Source organism: Phoca vitulina, unplaced genomic scaffold, assembly GCF_004348235.1.
Source record: "Phoca vitulina isolate PV1807 unplaced genomic scaffold, GSC_HSeal_1.0 scaffold18, whole genome shotgun sequence".
Classification (NCBI taxonomy): domain Eukaryota; kingdom Metazoa; phylum Chordata; class Mammalia; order Carnivora; family Phocidae; genus Phoca; species Phoca vitulina.
In genome coordinates, this window is record NW_022589721.1 from 34,548,157 (window position 1) to 34,566,700 (window position 18,544).

At 68.6% G+C, this 18,544-nt stretch overlaps 1 protein-coding gene across 5 annotated transcripts; it reads right to left on the reverse strand.

The window, feature by feature from the left end:
- Window positions 1-99: 99 nt before the first annotated feature.
- SCRIB (scribble planar cell polarity protein) lies at window positions 100-18,217 on the reverse strand. 5 transcript variants are annotated; one of them, XM_032415867.1, is made up of 37 exons: window positions 18,028-18,217; window positions 16,775-16,892; window positions 16,588-16,666; window positions 16,409-16,498; window positions 16,251-16,307; window positions 16,089-16,152; window positions 15,921-15,995; window positions 15,708-15,852; window positions 15,230-15,348; window positions 14,817-15,016; window positions 14,567-14,733; window positions 14,361-14,491; window positions 14,138-14,263; window positions 13,252-13,419; window positions 12,623-13,009; window positions 11,899-11,943; window positions 11,405-11,494; window positions 10,818-10,895; window positions 9,803-10,126; window positions 9,628-9,708; window positions 9,289-9,543; window positions 8,842-8,952; window positions 8,449-8,742; window positions 8,151-8,339; window positions 4,169-4,279; window positions 4,042-4,086; window positions 3,749-3,823; window positions 2,900-2,962; window positions 2,080-2,187; window positions 1,832-1,991; window positions 1,619-1,760; window positions 1,345-1,530; window positions 1,118-1,260; window positions 1,004-1,041; window positions 828-902; window positions 546-597; window positions 100-455 (listed from the first exon to the last, which is right to left on the reverse strand). In XM_032415867.1, the coding sequence occupies exons 1-37, from the start codon at window positions 18,184-18,186 to the stop codon at window positions 310-312; spliced, it is 4,896 nt and encodes a 1,631-aa protein (XP_032271758.1). In that variant the 5' UTR covers window positions 18,187-18,217; the 3' UTR covers window positions 100-309. The 5 variants fall into 5 exon arrangements, with proteins under 5 accessions (XP_032271758.1, XP_032271759.1, XP_032271757.1 ...); XM_032415868.1 differs by having other exon boundaries at window positions 101-455; window positions 1,832-1,955; window positions 11,899-11,961; XM_032415866.1 differs by having other exon boundaries at window positions 101-455; window positions 11,899-11,961.
- Between the last annotated feature and the right edge of the window lie 327 nt (window positions 18,218-18,544).

Genomic DNA, 18,544 nt, shown 5'->3' on the forward strand with positions numbered 1-18,544 from the left:
ACCAAGGGGGGAGCGGGGCGTGGGGGCCCAGCCTTGCAGGGGGCGGTGGGTAAGACAAACGGACAGACAGGGGGTAAAACGTAGTCAATTTTATTCTTCTTAAACCACAAAATAGAGTCTTTGGTTGTACAAACGTCACTAGTTACAGTCTTGCCAGCGGGTCCCAGCTGGGGAGGGGGCAGTTAGTCAGCGGCCGGAACTCCTGAGGGGTCTCTTTAAAATGCTATCACCCAGGTTAAAAGACTCGGGGCAAGGGTGCTGGTGCAGCCGGCAGGGCCCCGCCCAGGTCGGGGGGCGGCACCGGAGCCCCTAGGAGGGCACAGGGCCCAGGCCGCGGCGCCCGGGCCGCACGGGGCGGCGACTGCTGCAGAGAGCCATGTCCTCAGCGCCCACGGCGCCGGGCGAGGGCCGGCCCAGGAGCACCATGGCCACCTCTCCGTCCTCCTCCTGCGGGCCTGGTGGGCGAGGCAGGGCGCGCAGTGAGCGATTCGGGGGGCGGGGCGGGCACCCTGGGTGCACCCTGAGGGCCGAGCCTGCCAACTCACCAGGGCTGGGAGATGGTTCCAGGGACCTCAGCTCCTCAGCAAAATCTGGGGACTGTGAGGGGGAGAAGGGTTAGGTCAGGACTGCACCCCAGGCCTGCCTGGAGCCGCCCCCAAGAGCCTGGGTGGGGGTCCCCGTGGCGCCCTGGCCAAGGACGGGAGCTGGCTGGGGAGGCCCCGCGCCCACGAACAGGACTCGAGACAGGCAGAGAGAGAGAGGGACAGGCCCGGGGGGCGGGCACAGGTGCAAAGCTGAGCGCGGCTGGCCTGTGGGCGGCCCGGTACCTGCATGTCATAGACAGGTCTGGAAGAAGGGAGGGCTGCAAACACCCTGTAGTCAAACTTCCTCCCAGACAAGGCCTTGCAAGGACAGCGTGAGGGAGAAAGAGAGCGTGAAGAGGGGGAGGGAGGGGGAGTCTGGGGAGGGGGTTCAGGGCAGGCGACAGCTGCTGCCTCCTCACCAGGCGTCCGGGGGAGGTGCTGGTCTGGGGCCCGAGGTCTGGGGGGACAAGAAGGGGGCGTTGGGAGAGGTCTGGGCCGCGGGGCGGGCCCCCCACCTCTGCCCGGCTACAGACCTTCCACGGGAGTGGGCGACGGGGTGGGCGCGGGCGAGGGGGCCTCGGCCAGCCGCTCCAGGGGCCCGCGCCTGCTCCGGCCCTCCTGGGACTTGCTGAGGACCATCTGCGCACGGAGGGCGTCCTGCTCCAGGGACTTCATCCTGCGGGCGACCGGGAGGTGGCGCTGGGCGGGCGGGCGCGGCAGCGGGGGTGGGATAGGCCCCCCGGGGCCACCAGGGCCTCACCTGGCTGCCCTCCACAGTGCGCGCTTCTCGGCCTCCAGGGCGCGCCGCTCGGCAGGGGACAGAGCCCGATCAGGAACGGACAACTCCGGGCTCTGAACGCGGAGTCGCTCCTGATGGCGCCGTTCGGCTTTGGCTGTGCGCACCGGGGCGCCGCCCCCAAGGGGCTGCGGGGATGAGGGGCTGAGCCTGGGGCGGGAGACAGGGCAGGAGGACCAGGTGGGTGGGGTGCCGCGGGCACGGGGACGCCCGGGAGACGTTCGGGGCTGCCGCTCACCCTGGGGCAGGGCCGGCCCAGGCTGGGGGCTCGGGTTGCTCCTCCTCCTCCTCCTCGGGGGCCTCCCCGTCCAGGTCCAGGGTGAGCCCGCTGTCCTCCGCCTCCCGCATCAGCTGCGTCCTCTTCTGCTGCAGCTTTCGGGCTGGGGTGGGGGTGGGGGGTCAGGTGAGACCCCGGCCCAGGCCCTCCCCACCTGCCCCTCTGGCCACCTACCTTCCTCCTCCTGCATCTTCCGCAGGTCGTCGGCACCCACCAGTGACACGCGCTTGGGGGGACCCTCGGCCTGGGGCACCCGCACCTCCAGTTCAAAGTACTTCTGCCGCTCACGGAAAGACAGCTGCTCCGGGGAGGCCGTGGGCCCGGGTGCGGGGGGCTGTGGGAAGCGGGTCCTGAGACCCGGCCCCTCTGGGCGCATGCCCCAGGCGCACGCGCGGGAGAAGGGCGGGCTGCCCACCGCGTACCTGGGCAGGGGTGTCCTGCGGTGGGTGCGGGCCAGGTACAGCAGCGAAGGTCCTGTAGGCCTGCTTCACGTTGGCGGGCAGTGCATCGGGGGAGGGTGGGGATGGGGGCTAGGGAGGGGGGCGCGTGTGAGCCGGGGGAGGACAGCCATCCTGGCTGCAGCCGCCACCCCCCCAGCTGTCCCCACCAGCTGCTCTGACTCCCGTGTCCTGTGGGTCTGAGCACTCACAAGGCGGGGATCCCCTCTATCCCTGGGGGCCACGGAGCCCCCCAGCCAGGCCCAAACCAGTTTTCTCAGCAAAAGGCAGGGGCAGAGACCAGAAAGAGGGATTGGGGTTCAGGTAAGGGGATGGGGGGATGGTGGCGGAAAGAGACCTGGGGGGGGGGGGGGGGGGGGGGGGGTGGACGGGGTGGGTATCCAGGGGCACGGGGCCAACACTCACCTGTCTGTCGTCTGCTGGGAAGGGGCAAAGGCTGGGAGCTGGCCCGTGCTTACCCCCTGCTGCAGCGCAGCGAGGGGGGTGCCCATGGCCTGGCCCTCCCGTGCAGCAGACCCAGGGAGCCTCAGCAGGACCAAGCTGGCCCCCAGGGACTCATACACAAGCAGGCAGGTGGCAGTGACGCATCCCTGACCACCCAGCTCTGTCTGCCCAGGGGCCACAGGGAGCCCCCAGCCCCATCGCCGACCACCCCCCACCAGGGAGGCGCTCCCGGGCCGTGCCCTCAGTCAGGAGTGGCAGCTGGAGGGGAGCGGCTGTCCCGTGGCCCCACCTCCCTGGAGGAGGGGGCGCTGCCCTCCACCCCCCCCTGCTGGGCACTCACCTGCTGGCAGCTGGGGGAGCAGGGGCCCTCAGCCATCTTCCCTCCTGTCGCCCCAGACAGTACCTGCAGGGGTCAGGCAGTGCCGGGGGAGGGTCAGGCAGGGCTGCGGCCCCAGGAGGAGGAGTTCTGCTTCTCCGTTCCCCTGTCCGTGAGCAGCACCCCCACCCCGGCTACCCTCCCCATGTACTCTGGAGGGGTGTGAGCCAGGGAGGCCCCAACTCTCACCTGCCACCCCACAGCTAGGCCCCCCCCCCTCCTGGGGGCTTCCCACTCAGCTGCTCGTGGCTAAGGGGCCAAGGTCTACACTAAAGCCCCGGCACAACCCCCCCACCCCGCGGAGCCCGGGCAGTGACCACTCGCCCTCCTGCAGGACTTCTGAGCCGCGGCCGGCTGGGCACAGCCTCGGGCAGGGCTGTTTATGGCTCTCGGGGGAGGGATGAGGCCCACCTCTCCGTCCTGCCCAGTGCCCCCCAGCTGTCAGCACTGGGCCACTGCCCACCCCCCCACCCCCCCCAGTCTCCATGGCTTCTCGAAGCTGCTCCAGGCTGTTCCTGCCCGATCCCATCAGGACCCCCAAAGGTTCCGGTGGCCTCGAGCTGCCTGTGCTCCCCACTCCCCAGCCTGCTTGGTGACTCTGAAGGGGAGGGGGGCTTCCCAGGAGCCCCGAGGACGAAGAGGGACCCGTGTCAGGTCAGGACGCAGAGCTCCAGCGTGGGGGCCCATGGCCCCCGCAGACCCTGCCTGCAACCTCCGTGCCCTGGGGTCTCAGTGATGAGCGGGGGCTCAGACAGGGGCAGGACGGAGCTAAGATGAGCAGACGGAGAGCAGGCCAGTGACTCGGACACTGACCCTCTGCGTGCCCCCAGCACTGGGCACGGCGGCCAGAGTGCGGTAGTCCAGCTTGAGGCTCTCCGAGCTCCGGCCCTGGGGAGCAGAGTCCACACGGGGGAGGCTGTGGCTGCACCCAAGCGGGGGGCCGGCAGAGGCTGCCGAGAGCGGGCTGCAGCCCCCTGCCCCCTGCACTGGGTCCACCCTGCGCCCTGCAGCGCCCCAGCGGGGAGGGGGCAGCCGGAGCCCAGCACCCCGGGGCCCGAGCGTGAAGAGAAGCCCCGTGTGCAGGGCAGGGGCGCCCAGTCACTCACCACGGCCTCTAGTCCCCACTGCGGGGTCTGTCCCGGCAGCTCCTTCTGCGGGCAGAGAGCACACAGTCAGGGACCAGCAGCCTTGGGCTCCCCAGCCCCGCGGCCGCCGGCTGCACGTGGTTCTCACCTTGCTGGGGCCCTCGGGGCTCAGCTCCCGGTCGATGGAGGAGATGCTCTCCAGGCTGTTCCGGCGGCCGAGGCCTGCCGCAAAGGGGTTGGCAATGACGCCCGGGGACACCTGAGGACAGGAGCAGGCTGAGGGCAGGGCCCCCCGGTCTCCAACGTCCCCTCCACAGGTAGGCTGGAGCCCCAGCTGAGGACCTGCCAGCGACCCACACAGCCAAGGCGGCCTCTGGGGTGGGGAGGCCTATGACGGCGCCGCTGGCCACGCAAGCTAGCCAAGGTCATGGATGCACATCATGGGCGCCGGGGCCATTCTGACGCATGGCGGGAGGCAGGGGAGGCCGACTGTGGACACTGAGCCGCGGGGTGCTTGGTGGGTTTCTGGAATCTGCAGCGCGAGCACCCAGAAAGGACTCTGAAACAAAGGCCACAATGCAGGAGAGACCCAGCGGCTCCGAGCAAGGGAGAGCCCGCTGCCTGGTGGCCGGGACCCGGCGGGCAGGGCGGGGGACGGAGGGCAAGAGCGTGTGGCCATGAACTGTGCCTTGACCACAGACTCGGAAGGTGAACACAGACAGAAACAGAATGGCTCTCTCCAACCTCACGAGAGACGAGGGGGATAGCTTGGCCTTGACCGACAGCAGGAACCAGAGTGGGGGCGGCACGGGAGACCCCCCCCCCACATGAACGGCCCCCACTGATGGGGGGCGGCTGTTGGTGTGGCCGAAACACAAACCCAGTGCAGCTGCCGTTCAGAAAGGCCAAGTGAGAGAATGAATGAGGGGAGGGAGCGGGGTAGCAGCCCCCCGGAAAGCAAGGACAGGAGGGGTCCCCTGCAGGGAAGAGGGAGCTCAAGGCCGGAAGCACGGAGCAGACACGGGGACGCTGTCACGACAAACGGTGCTGCTCACAAGGTGGGTACGACGACCGTGAGCTGTGGACAAAGACCCTAGAGATGCGGGCTCGGCAGGGACACGCGGGAGGCCCAACCAGCGCTGGGATTCTGACAAAAGTAGAAGATGTAGCGAGAGACACTAAGGAGCCCACCTTCCCGACTTCTGGAATGCCCCAGAGAGGTGGGGCCCTCAGACCAGGGAGGACGGCAGACCACGGCGGGGCCGAGCGGGCAGCATGCGAGGCAAGGCCACCGCCTGGTTCCTCTCGCCAGAGAAGGCCACGCGCACAGGGAAGGGCTGGCCCGTGGGGCAGGACGTGAACGCATGCTTTTGCGCAGTTGGAGACACTCACGCGCTGGCCATGAGACGTCCCGAGGCCGCGAGCACACCCAGGGCCCAGATCTTGGCTTCTAAATACCACCTTCCGCTAAAAGGAACCAGTGCTCCTTGGAGAAGCGGGACGCAGGGCTGGGCGGGAGAGAACGGGCCGAGCGCAGGGTGTCAGGTGCCAGGAAGGAGGCTGCTCACGGGACGCTGAGCCACGTTAGAAGGGCCGGCCGGAAGCCGGATCCGGGGCACAAAACCAGCAGCCACAGCGACAAACCGCCACCCGTGAAAGAACGCAGAGGCCGGAGAGGGGCAGTAACAGCAAACGGGGGAGTCCCACCACGGGGAAGGAAGCCTCGCCCTAGCAGCGCAGAGCCAACGGATGAACGCGGAAGGAGCCACGAATAGAACATGGCTGTGGCCCACGCGCCGGACTGATGCAGCAAACAGCACGGTGCTAGCGCTGGCGGGTGGGGACGTGCCCAGGAACGGGACGAACACTCTCGAAGTACCCCCACAAAACACATACTAATTCCAAAGGGGAAAGAGCCACTTTGGGGTGGGGCAACCCGGGGACAGCCCTATGGAGGCCGTCGGCGACGGGCTGCGCCGCCATCCGTGTGGCGGTCAGCAGCCCTGGGACACTCTGCATGAGGTCAGGGTCGGGGACACTAGGGAGATGGGGCGACCAGACGCCTGTGCAACCCTGGACCGAGCCCTCTGCTATGAAGGACGCCGTGGGTCAGCTGGAGAGTTAGAGAGGCGCGCACAGGGCCTCTGAGCAAGACATTCTATGGCCTGTTCTTGCCACTTTTTTCCAAGTTTAAAATTATTTTACGTATTTGCTTGTATTTTGCACAAAGAAATAATAGAGACACGTGGGTGGCTCAGTTGGAAGAACCTGCGATTCTTGATCTCGGGGTCATGAGTTCAAGCCCCACGTTGGCCGTGGAGGCTACTTACAAAGTAACAGTACAAGCTCACAGCTTCTCTCTAGAAACATCCACAGCCCAGGCTCCAAGTGCTGCCCGGCCCGACTGGGCTCTCAGGGCCAGGGTTCCCTGGAAACGGCCGGCTCCAGGGCCAGGGCAGGAAACAGCTGGATACCCGCTCACTCCAGAGAGCAAGGAAGCTGTCGAGTGACAGGTGTCCCACCGGGCAGACAGCCGCACACCCGACAAGGGCACAGTGTGGCCACAAACATCAACAACATACGGACCCGTGAATTCAGCAAGAGAAAAACACTCCAGCTGCCATCTCCGGAGATCTCCAAGACCCCAGCTTGTTCCTGAAAATGCGGACAAGATGAAGGGAAGGGAGCCTGGACGGCGTGGCTGGGGGGGGGGGGGCTCCTCCCTGCAGGCAGCTCTGCAGAAGGTGGGAGAGCGATGCACAGAGGACAGACCGGAGCACCCCCCCAGTGCGGGCGGTGAGGGAGGGCTGAAGGGGAAGGTGAGTGAGGACACGGCCCAAGCACCGGCTCTCTGGGGAAGCCGGTGGAAGATGCGCTTGGGCAAGTGTGAGCCGGAAGCCAGAAGGCTTAGATTTCTAAAGCCTCAGAGAAGCCCTTCTTAAAAAGTAAGAGTGACAAAAACATTTGTATTCTATGAAACAAGAGGCTGATACTCAGAAGGTGAAAGAGCGCACGTCAGTTATGGGAGGACAGAGAAACGAGTCCGAGCGCCCAGGCTGGCGGCCGGGGTGGGGGGCACGCAGGGTCAGGTCACCCCAGGGCGCCTTCCTGCACAAACTCCCTAAAAGCCAAAGACGGGCTCCCAGGCTTGCTGGCTGATGTGCTGGGAACCCCCGGATAGCCACCCGCGGGAGGAAGGCACACGTGACTCGGGGAGGGACCGCCAAGACATCCAAGTGTGCGCACCCCCCCCGGAACTCAGTGGATGTTCGCGCCCTTCACTGCGCGGCTGTTTTTTTCTTTCTCTTCGAATAAAAAGCTTTAAAATCAGTAAACGTACTGATTGAAACACCTCTAAACGCACGGATGAAATAGCCAAAAGGTAAAGGCTTCTCTGGACCACCCGGTCTAGCCGTAAGTCCTACGAGAAATTCCTCCCCGGAAACCACCAGGGTTCCCTTGAAGACGGAGGGAGATGTGGTCGTGGGCGTCCGGGCCGGAGTGAGGGGCGCGAGCGCAGGCTCTGTTCCCGTCGGCAGACGACACCCAACGAAGGACGAGCCCTCACTGGTAGTAAGTCACCAACCCAGAGACCCACCTCGCACGGGCCGACCTGCGCTGACCGGCCTGTCCCTCTGCAGGTGAGGAGTGTCAGTTACGCCCAGGGGCCCCAGGGACAGCAGTGGAGAAGGCGGGACAGCGTGGGGACAGTGGGACCCTCCTGAGCAGAGGGGACGCCAAGGCTCAGAAGCCAGAGTCGCTCACTACGCGGGCCGGGCTGAGGGCCGGGCCTCTGGAGCCCAGTCCTGGTCCTGGCCGCCGGCCCTTGCTTTGGGGGGCCGGGCAGGACAGCTGGGCCCCCCACATGCCCCACCGGGGCTTCTGCTCTGAGGTGGAAGGTCCCGGGGAGCAAGCTGTCTGCTGAGGGGCTGCCAGCGGAGAGGAGCGCCTGCACGGGCCGGGGGTCCCCGCGCGTGTCTGCAGGAGCGGTCCCCAGGGGCCGCAGCGTCGCCGTGAGCCTGGCCCGGAGGCTGCCCCGCCCCACCCTGCAGACGCCGCCCACCTGCACGGCTCCATCGCGCCCCCGCCCTCACGCGCCGCCTCGGGCCGCTGGCGGGACAGGCACTGACCTCGGCGGGGACAGCGGTGGCGGTGTCAAAGCCGTCGCACACGAGCACGGTGAGCGTGTCGCCGACGCCGCGGAGCATCCGCACGGCCTCGCCGTGAGTCAGGCCGAGCAGGCTCTGCTGGTTCACCTCCAGCAGCCGCAGCCCCACCCGCAGGCGGCCATCGCGCCCCGCCGCGCCCGTGGGGCTCACCTGCGGAGACCGGGGCCTGGAGCTTCCGGACCGGCCCGGCACCTGGGCCCTCGGCCCCCCGCCCCCCGAAGAACCCAGTGGGGCGGGTCTGGCCGAGGGGGGGCCTCACCTTGGAAATGAAGATGCCCTCATCTGTGGGATCACAGGGGTTCCCTGCATGGCCCTTGGCGCCGCCTCGAATGCTGATGCCCAGCCTCTCCCCGGGGGCCTTCTGGATACAGAGCTCCCGCATGCCCGGGGGCGGGGGGTCCCTCCGCACGAGCAAGACCAGCTCCAGGCAGGGCCGAAGCAGGGCACTGACCGCCTCCTGGTGCGTGGCCTCCCGAATGTCCTGCCCGTTCACTGCCAGGATGCGGTCCCCAACCCGAAGGCCGCTGCGTGCAGCCAGGCCCCGTGGGAGCACCTGTCAGGAGAGGACGATGTTCCGCGGGCCGGAGGCCTTGCTGCCCCGTGCCCAGGCTGGGCCCTCCTAGCACGGGGACGCCCGCGGGGCCTGCTCTACCTTGGAGATGAACACGCCAGGCTCCTGGATACCAAACGGGTGGCTGGAGTGATCGGAGCCCCCAACGATGCTGAGCCCCAGAGGGCCCCCGGCTCTCGGCAGGCAGATCTCCTGGGGATACCGAGGGGCTGGCTGGAATGAACCTCTTGGAGCAGCAAAGGGGCGCCTCTCCAGCCCAGAGGGTGTACGAGCCCCAGGTGGGGGCAGTCAGGTTATTAGGGATGGCGGGGGGGGGGGGGGTCCCTGACACATCAGAACACACAAGCACATGAAAGGCCACACGCAGACGCGGCGACCTATGGAACAGACCCATAGGGGCCTGGCGCCAGAACGGAGAGCGCGTGAGCACCTGCTTTCCCACCTGGAGGAACTGACGCCCCAGACCTGAAACTTGACGGGGGGCGGGGGGGCAGCAGGGCACAGGCACGGAGAGGCCTGGGGTCTTACCTCCACTGGGTACGGCCCCTCCAAGGCAGCAGCCAGCAGGCTAGAGGCCAGCCTCAGCGGCCCAGAGTCCCCAGGGGTGGCAGTGACCACGGCGGTGGTGGCTGCAATGGGGGGTGGGGGGGAGTGTGGCAGAGGGCTGGGGGGAAGGGGCCCCCCGGCCTCCCGCTCCAGCAGTAGGGCGATGGTGGGGGAAGCGGCGGTCAGCAGGGAGACGGCGTGGTCGTGCCTGGCCTCAGTCATGTCCACCCCGTTGATCTGCAAGAGTGTGGCCAGTCAGGGTGCCCTGTGGGGTGAGCGGAGTGGATGGGGCAGTGAGCAGGCCCCGCTACCCCCACTCACCGAGAGGACACGGTCGCCAACCTGTAGAGTGCCCGCCCGCTGGGCGGCGCCCCCCTCCGCGATGCGGGAGATGAAGATGCCCTGCGGGGGGGGTGGGGAGAGCCAGGGGCAGTGAGTCTAGTCCCTTCAGGCCCCCCCCGAAGCACGCCCCGGCCCCCTGCCGCACCCGCCTCACCCCATCGCCAGCCCGGTAAGGCGTGGAGCCTTTCCCGCCGGCGATGCTGAAGCCCAGCCCCTTCTCGCTGCGCACAAGGCAGGCCACGTGGCGCTGGCGGGGGGGCCCGGTGGGCTCCGGCGGGGGCAGGGGCAGGCGCAGGCCAGCTCCCCGCCGCTCCCGAGGGCTGTAGTCGTCCTCGGGCCGCAGAGGCGTGACGGTGACCGCGTTCTCAGGCTCCACCATGCGCTCCCGCCACAGGCGCATCTGCACGGTGGTGCCGGCCCCCCGCAGCGCTTCCACAGCCTGGTGGTGCTCGGCGCTGTGCAGGGCCACGCCGTTCACCTGCGGAGCGGGACACCTGTCCGAACGGGGCCACGGCCACGCGAGGGCTCTGCGCATGCCGCCCGCCCTGCCCCGACGGGAGACAGGAGGAGAACGAGCCGCAGGACTCCGGGCAGGCTAACCAGCCCCCAGACTGCGCGACCCCGGGGGTGGGGGCGGGGCAGGACGCGAGCCAGGCTGACGGGAACACGGGGATGCCCTTCCTGCTGGTCCTCACCTGGGTCCCCAGCCCTGCAATCCCCCGCCACCTGTCCCTCATCCAAGTAGTCCACGACTGACGACGCCCAGGGTCACTGGGCGTCTGACCCTGTGCCTCCACCCTGACGCGGCTCCGTGACGCTCCCTCCCCTCAGCTCTCCCTGCCGTCTGGGCCGCGGCGGCTCCCCCCTAGAAGCTGCGGTGCAACCTCAGCCCTGCCTGGGCCAGCACCCGCCTGGCCCGACAGCCTCTGTCCACGGCCCCCTCCAGGCCCCGCAGAAAGGGCCGGTGGCCCTCAGACTCCATCCTGGGGCGTCAGTGATTAGCACAGCACACAGTCTCCCAGGAGCCCCCTGACACAGCTGCCGAGGCTCCAGGGCACGACTAATGCCCCCCCGCCCAGCTCGCTGAAGGGCTGACCACCTCCCCAGGTGACCCTCTGCCCCCGACACAGCCGGGGCCGTGTGGAGCCCCAGACGCGTCACTGACTCACCTCGAGGAGCTTGTCACCCACTCGGACGCCCGCCCGGGCTGCAGGGCCCTCCTCGGACACCCGAGAGATGAATATGCCCTGGAGAACGAGTGGGAGCTGAACAGAGAGAAGGGACAGAGGCCGTGGAGGGGCCCCCCTGTCCTGCTGGGGTAGCAAGGCCTGGACACCCCCTACAAAGCCTGCAGAGACCCCAGGGCATGGGAAGAAGAGAACTGGGCCTGTGGCCACCTGGGCTGGCTCACCGCTGCAAGTCCCACGTGCCGCGGAGCCCAAGGCCACAGGTCAACCTCCTGGGACGATCTGCAACCCCAAACCCAATAGAGGCAAATACGGGAGAGAAGACAGACTGCCACGGAGAACTCTGGCACCCCCACCGGCTCTAACTAAGCCGCCTGGCTCGGTCCTGGGCCAGCAGTCACGGCCAGGCACCGGGGGGGGGCAGGGAGCCCTGAGCTTGAGCAAGTGCCCAGAACAAAGTGGGCTGTGAGGTCCACAGGGTGGCACAACACCCTCAAAACCACAAAAGCCTCTTGGAGAAAAGGCGGGGATGCGGGGAGAGGGTCCCCGAGGCGGCCACAGCTCCTCACCTCGTCGTCCCCCTTATAGGGCGTAGAGCCCTTGCCGCCAGCGATGCTGATACCCAGGCCCCCCGTCTGCCGCACGATGGTGAGCGTCAGCTGGAAACAGAACAGACCCTCGCTGTCTGGGGGCCGCCTGTGGGCCTGGCAGGGCACGGGGAGGGCCTGGTCCCGTCCGGCAGCCTGGGCGGCCCCACGCAGCACAGAGGGGCTGCACAGGGCAGGGCACAGCTGCATGGGGGCCCGAGGCCCTGCCCCACCCGCACATGCCGCCTCGGCAGCCCCGTCCAGACTGGCTGCCTCCCCCAGGCCCCAGCTCCACGTCTGTCCGTCTGTGTCAGAGGCCCGGGAGGCCCCAACCCTGAGAAGGTGGACAGAAGCTCTTATGGGGCGGGGTCCGCACAGGCGAGCAGGGCGGGGGCAGGAGGCGCGAGAGCCCGCAGCCCAGGAAGCAAGGCCAGCAGCCCGGGACCCAGAGCACGAAGCAGAGAGCGAGTACAGACCTCTTCCTCCTCAATGCGTGCGGGCTCTATCAGCAGGTTATTGGCCTGGTCAAACGACACCCCCTGTTAGGACGGGACCAGCGAGGGCATGCAGGTGAGCTGCCGCCCGCCACCGCCTCACCCGGCCCCGCCAAGAGCAGAAAGGACAGGAACCACCACACCAAGCTCCCGCAGCCTGAGCACCAGCCCCTCCCGTCCAGTCTGGAAGTGTGGCCACGTGGGGCAGCCTCAGCTGGTCGGGGGGCACCCCACAGCGGGCTGAGGCCGAGCCTGGCTGTCCTGGGCCCCTCAGCTGCCACAGCATCACGCCCGTGCTCAGGACAAAACCTCGACATCAGATACACGTGGAGCGAGATGTCCCCAGGGAGCAGGCGGGACCTCTCGTGCGCCCCTGACGGCCACCTGACGGCCAGGGACAGGAGTCGCGTGAGGGTCCACAGTGGGCCCGAAGGCCAGCTCTGAGGAGGACCCGAGGAAGGAAGAGTCCAGGCGGTGATGCAGCCGCCAGACCCCGGGGCCCGTCTGAACCCAACCCAGGAGCACCTTGGAGTCAGCAGCCCTTGGGGGTGCCCTCCACCCCCCAATCCCCCGGCCCCTGGCAGCCAGACCCGGGACGTGGGCCCAGAGCCACTGGGCGAGCCGCCGGAGACCCGGCACGGACCGCGGCCTGACGAGGAGGGGCCAGGGCAGCCCGGCTCGAACGGGTGTGTGAACGGGAACCCACCTTGATGGACGGCGCCGACACCAGCGCTTCCTCCTTCTCCTCCTCGGCCACTGCCGCCTCCTCCTCGTCCTCCTCCTCCTCCTCCTCGTCCTCCTCGGCCTCCTCCTCGGCCCGAGGAGCCCAGGGCGCGTGGGGGCCGTTGTGCCAGGCCGCGGGCCCCACGGGGCCCTCCCCGTCCGGCGGCGTCCCCTGCAGCAGAGCCACGACCGCCTCGGGCTGCGGCAGCTTGGAGATCTTGAAGTGCTTCTTATAGTGAGGGGTGTCCTTGCGGATGAGACGCTGTCGCCCGCCGGGCAGGGGCCAGGGTGCCGCGAGCTGCCCCTCCTCGCTCTCGCCGTCCTCCCCGGGGGGCAGCAGCAGCGTGTCCTCCGCGAAGCGCACGGTGGGCTGCGGGAAGCCGGGCATGAGCACCGCGGCAGGGCCTGCCCCCGCCCCGAGGGCCCCGGCGTCCCAGAGGCGCCAGACACCGTGCTCGGGGCCGGGGAAGAGCCCGCAAGGGAACGTGTGGGGACGCACACGGCTGGCAGAGGCCCAGCTGAGCTCCGGAGGGGAGAGCCCGCCCGGGAGGCCCAGCCGCACGCTGACCGGTCCTGCCCACACGTCTGCTCAGCCTCCGGCGCGAGCCTCACCTCCTCATAGGTCTCCTCCGCAGCCTCCTCCTGGGTGTTGGCGGCGGCTTCCTGCTGGCTCAGCCCCTGGGTTTCGGCCAGCGGCCCCTCGGGTTCACCCTGGGAAGCTGTACCCGCGGACGTCTGCGAGTCCTCACTCAGACCAGACCCGGTGCTCAGCCTCTTGTCCTGCGGCCGGGTGGGCAGGGGGTCAGTGTGCAGCACCCCGGGCGGGCTCACCCCTGCACAGGTGGGGGCGGTGTGTCCCAGCCTCAACAGAGGCCGTGCACAACCACAGCTCCGTGGCGCGGCCCCTCAAAGATCTTCCCCACACAACTGAAGAACAAGAACCAGACGAGCTCCCAGGAGAACGGCAGCCTGAGAAAGCCCCACGGCCCTGACGGGAGCACGGCTCTGCAAATGCAGCTTCGCAGGGTGGGGGGGCCTGCCCTACGTCCCCCTAGGTGTCACCCTCAGGATCCCGAAGCTTCCCCTAGCCCTTGTGGCTGCAGGCCTCTAAAGGAGCAGGATTGGGTTTGCACGCTCTGGTCCCAGCTCCCTACGCCGAAGCCGATCCTGCCCCCGCCACCCGCATGCGGACCCACGGGTCTCGATCTCCATCGCCTATGCCACCGGGAACGCGGCCGCGGCCGGCTCCCCCGCGCCCCTGCCCCGCACGCCCACGCCACACGCTCTCCCGCGGCCACCCCACAGCCCTTCGTGACATGACCCTGCCCCGTGGAGAGCACAGCACGCTTGGCCCCGGACCCCTCCCCTCCCCCCCCCCCCCCCGCCCCCTCCCCCCCCCCCCCGGCCAGCCCAGGCCCCCAGAGCCCCACAGCCAGGATGACAAGACGCCCAGGGCTCCCGAGAGGTGCAAGCCTGCCGTGCGGGTTCCCACAGGCACCTCCTCCAGGGGTGAGGGCGGCCTGGACTCCGGCCGGCGGGTGTGGGCTTCGCCTCGGCGCTCCTCGACACCCCTCTTCATCACCTTCAGCTCGCTGGGGTGAGGCGTGGCCCGACGCTGCAGGCCCTGCAACGTGCACGAGGGTGCGGGGTGGGGCAGGGCAGGGCAGGGGTCAGGGGAGGGCAGGGAGGACGCAGCCCACCCAGGCAGCCCCCCGCCATACCCGCTTCTCAGCAGCAGCTCCGTCAGCATCGTCGCCGCACGCGGGGACCTCCAGAAACTGGATGACGCTCACGCGGCTGGGCGGGGCCTCGCTCCAGCTCTCCGAAGGGCTGCCCTGCTGCCCCGGGGCCTCTAAGGAAACCGAACGTTGGCGGGCCTGTCTGAGGCCGCACCCACCCCGGCCGCAGACGCGGTCGCCGGACCTACCAAGGCTGGGCGGAGGTTGCTGCGGCAACAGGTAGCAGGTGAGCACCTTCTCGCCGGTCTGAGCGTCGTCCTCGGTCTGGAACCGGAGCATCGGCTGTGCCTGGTTCTCAGCCAGCCATAGGGCCTTGAGGTTGAGGTGGGTGAGCGCAAACGGCAGACTCTGCAGCCTGGCGGCCGGTGGGCACGGTCAGCTCAGCGGCGGCCGGTGGGCACGGTCCGCTCAGCGGGGGCCGGGCGGCTGGGCACTCACCGGTTCCCGGCCACGTCCAGCACGTGTAACTCAGCCGTGTGGGCGAGCTCCGGCGGCAGGGCGGCCAGGCGGTTGTCCCGCAAGGAGAGAACGCTGAGCGCCACGCAGCCTCCAATCTCTGCTGGCAGCACCTCCAGACGGTTCCGGTCCGCGTTGAGGTTGGTCAGCTTGGTCAGCTTCCCCAGAGAGCGGGGCAGAGCCTGGCCAGGAAGAGGGAGGGCCAGCGGTTGGCAGAAATCCGCTAGGGTTTGGAAGGAGAGGGGCACCCCTCAGGGCAGTCTCCAGCGCCCATGCGGCATCACCCCCCGCCAACTGCTTCCTGCCAATGTCCCCCCATCCAAGCAGACAGCCAGGACCCACCACACGGCGGCCCCCCAACCTCGCTCCCCCGGTCCCGCCAGGCCGGGCCGTACCGTCAGCAGGTTCTCCGTGAGGATTAGCTCAGAGAGGTTCTCACAGTCGCCGATGGCCTCGGTCACCTCACAGAGCCGGTTCTGGTCCACCTTCAGGATGGACAGCTGCTTCAGCTGACCTGGGGTCGGGGAGACGTGACGACAGGGCCGAGTGGGGTGGAGGGCCCGGCTGCCCATGCAGCACCCAGCTCGGAAAAGCCCCACCCAAGCCCAGGGCAGCACTCCTCCCCGCCGCCTGCCCCGTCCTCCCCAGCCCCAGAGGGGACAGCTCTGCACACCCGCGTGCCCTGCCCCGTTCGCCGTCCACACCCTGCCCCCACGAGACGCCTCGGCCCCTCAGGTGCAGCACCCAGTCACCCCTCACCCCAGCATCCTTTCCCCTTCTCGGGGGCATCTCTCAGGGCCCTCCCCCCAGGGCCCCCTCTAGGCCAGGGTTCACCACCAGCCACGCCCCTCCAGCGCCCAGGCTGGGGCTGACCGATGCCATCAGGAAGCCGCTGCAGCGAGTTCTGGGACAGCAGCAGGTCGGTGAGCAGCAGGAGCCCGCCGAGCTCCGCGGGCAGCTCCTCCAGCCGGTTTTCCGACACGTCCAGGCATACCAGACGTCGCAGGTTCCCCAGCTCCTGAGGGTGGGCACAGAGGGTCAGGGGACGGCCAGGTGCCAGCCAAGGGCTGCCACACCCTCACTCACCGGGGGCAGTGCTGACAACTGGTTCCGGTCCAACCACAGCTCACGGAGGTTGGGCAGCGCTCCGAGGGTGTCAGGCTGCAGCAACAGATGGGGACAGAGGGGCAGGGTCAGGGGACAGCCTGAGATTCACCTGCCCCCCGGCCCACGACGGCCCCGCCTTCTCCATACCAGTACTTCGAGCTCGTTGCCTCCCAGATCCAGCTGTTCCAGCTTGACCAGGAAGGACAGAGACCTACAGAACAAACAGCAGGTTCTGCTGTGGTCGCGTGGCCCAAGCCCCCCAGGCCCGCGGCTCAAACAAGTGCTGGAGAAAGACCCGCGCCCACTCACGCAGGCAAGGACTTGAGCAGGTTCTCCCGGAGCTCTAGGGTCACCAGGTTGGCGAGGCTGGAAGAGAGATCAGGGTGGGGAGTGAGGGAAGCAAGGACAGTGGGGAGAAAGGGAGGAGTGGGGCTGAGCCGAGCACCCCTGCCCTGGAGGGCACGCACTTGCCCACATCCCCGGGCAGCGCCTGCAGGGACACGTCATTCAGCGCCAGGTGGGCCAGGCTGCGCAGCTGCGTGAAGCCGTCGGGGAGCCTGCGCCAGAGGAAGAGGAACTCAGGTGTCCAGAACAGGCTGTGGGAGCCCCGCGCCCGCCACCGCCCCCCACCGCGGCCACCACCCACCTAGACAAGGGGTTCCCGCTGAAGTCTGCGATCTCCAGAGCCTTGCAGAACTTGATGCTCTCCGGGATCTCGGGGATATCTGTGACAGGAGAGGGCTCACCGTGGAGACACACCCAGAGTCCCCAAGAGCTCAAAGCCCTTCCTGCCACCCGTAAGCTCCACCCCAGCCCTGCGCTGGGCTCCGCACCGTTCCGGGACACGTCCAGCTCCACCAGCTGCATAAAATTGGCCACCTCGGGGGGCAACCGCTGGATCTCGTTGTCACTCAGGCCCAGCTTGCGCAGGTTCAGCAGCCGAAAGAAGGGCTGTGGGCAGGAAGTGGGCTCAGGGGAGGACAGACCCTGTAGGAGAGGGCCGCTCCAGAGCAGACACGAATTCACAAGTCACAGACCCCGTGGGCCTCTGCCTGCTCCAGGCCACACAGGAACCCAGGGTCCTGCCTCATCACCCCCGTCGGCAGCAAAAAAAAAAAAAAAAGGAGAGACAATCGTGTACCCACACCTGCCTGCACTTCTAACTTCTTAGCTTCTGCCATCTGGTGCCCTGACATCACCTCAGACACCTTCCCTGCCGCCATCTTCCCATAGGACGGACCTCACGTGCCCAAAAGTCATCTGCTCCGGGCTGGGTGGTTCTCCGGTCCTTTCCCTGGGTGCTCCCGCAAGCCTCCACTCGCCACCTGCAGCCTCTTCTACCCACCCAGGAGGGGAGCCTGCCAGGGCCCACAGTGCCTTCTGCCACGGCGCCCAACCACCCCGGCCCGAGTCTGTGGCAAGAACTTGACAGCTAGCTACAAAAAAAAAAAACCAAACTCGACAAAAGCAGTGTAGCGCCACAAGCACAGGTAGCTCTGAAGGCTCCTGGAAACAGCGGGGGACAGAGCCCTCCCATCCAAGCCCAGGACGGGGGGCGGCACTCAGCCCCCAGGCCCTGGGCCACTTAGCACCCTGTCTCCAGAAAGGAAATCCTTTTATGAGCTGCTTCCCTCAGCGTCTTCTCCAGAGCGGCCTTAGAAGGAAAGCAAGCTGGGCAGGAGGCGCGACAGCAAGGAGAGCCGGAGAGCCTGCAGACCTCAGACCTACCAGGGCCAAGGATCTCTCCGAGCGCCCGCCCACCCCACCTCAGCCCCCGGAGGAGAGCAGGCCGAGGCGAGGGCTGGGCTCCCCGCCTCCGGAGCAGCCCAGCAGGTTGGTGTCCACCTGCCAGACCAGGCTCACCGTCCCCTGCGTCCACCCCGTCCCACCTACCACGGCCGCGGCGCTCGCCCCACCGCAGCTCTCCCAGGCTGTGCCCGGCCTCGCCACTCCCAGGCGCGCACCTGATGACCACTGCCACCTGGTGCCAGCACCCGAGATCGGTGAGGAGGGTGGGGCCGGCCAGCCGGCGCCCGGAGCCGGCCCGACCCCGCCGCCCGGTGCCCAGGTGCGGACGGCCGCTCACCTTGGGCAGCTCGCGCAGCTGGTTGGCGTCGAGGAGCAGCTCCTCCAGGCTGCGGCTGTAGCGGTAGATCTCCTCGGGCACGGCCTGCAGCGAGCAGTGCCGCTTGTCCACCGACTCCACGTGCCGGTTGCAGCGCCACAGCGGGATGCACTTGAGCATGGTGCGGGCGGGCGGGCGCGCGGCGCGGGCTCAGGCGCGGGCTCGGGCGGCGGGCTCGGCCGGGGGGCGGGGCTCGGTCCGCATGAGCGCCGGGGCCGGCCGGGCGGGGGAGGGGCGGGGCGGCGGCGGCGGCGCAGGGCCCGGGCCGCGCTCGGAACGCTCGGCCCGCGGCGGCCGGAGGCGGGGTGAGGGTGTGTGTTGGGGGGGGAGAGGTGGGGGCCGGGGGCAGGGGTGGGCGCGCGGCCCGGCCGGCGCTCAGGCTCTGGGGAGGCGGCGGCGCCGCATCCCGGCCAGCCCGCTCGTCCGCCGCTGTGCCGCAGCCGGAACAGCCGCCGCTGCCCGCCGGACTGCCCCGCCG

What these genes read in the sequence shown, in the direction of transcription:
- SCRIB (XM_032415866.1), bottom strand. Translation starts at nt 18,186, where the DNA reads ATGCTCAAGTGCATCCCGCTGTGGCGCTGCAACCGGCACGTGGAGTCG. An exon ending in CTGCCCGGGGATGTGGGCAA is followed by an intron (nt 16,308 to 16,408) that starts GTGCGTGCCCTC and finishes TCTCTCTTCCAG; the next exon opens with CCTCGCCAACCTGGTGACCC. An exon ending in GCAACGAGCTCGAAGTACTG is followed by an intron (nt 15,996 to 16,088) that starts GTATGGAGAAGG and finishes CTGTTGCTGCAG; the next exon opens with CCTGACACCCTCGGAGCGCT.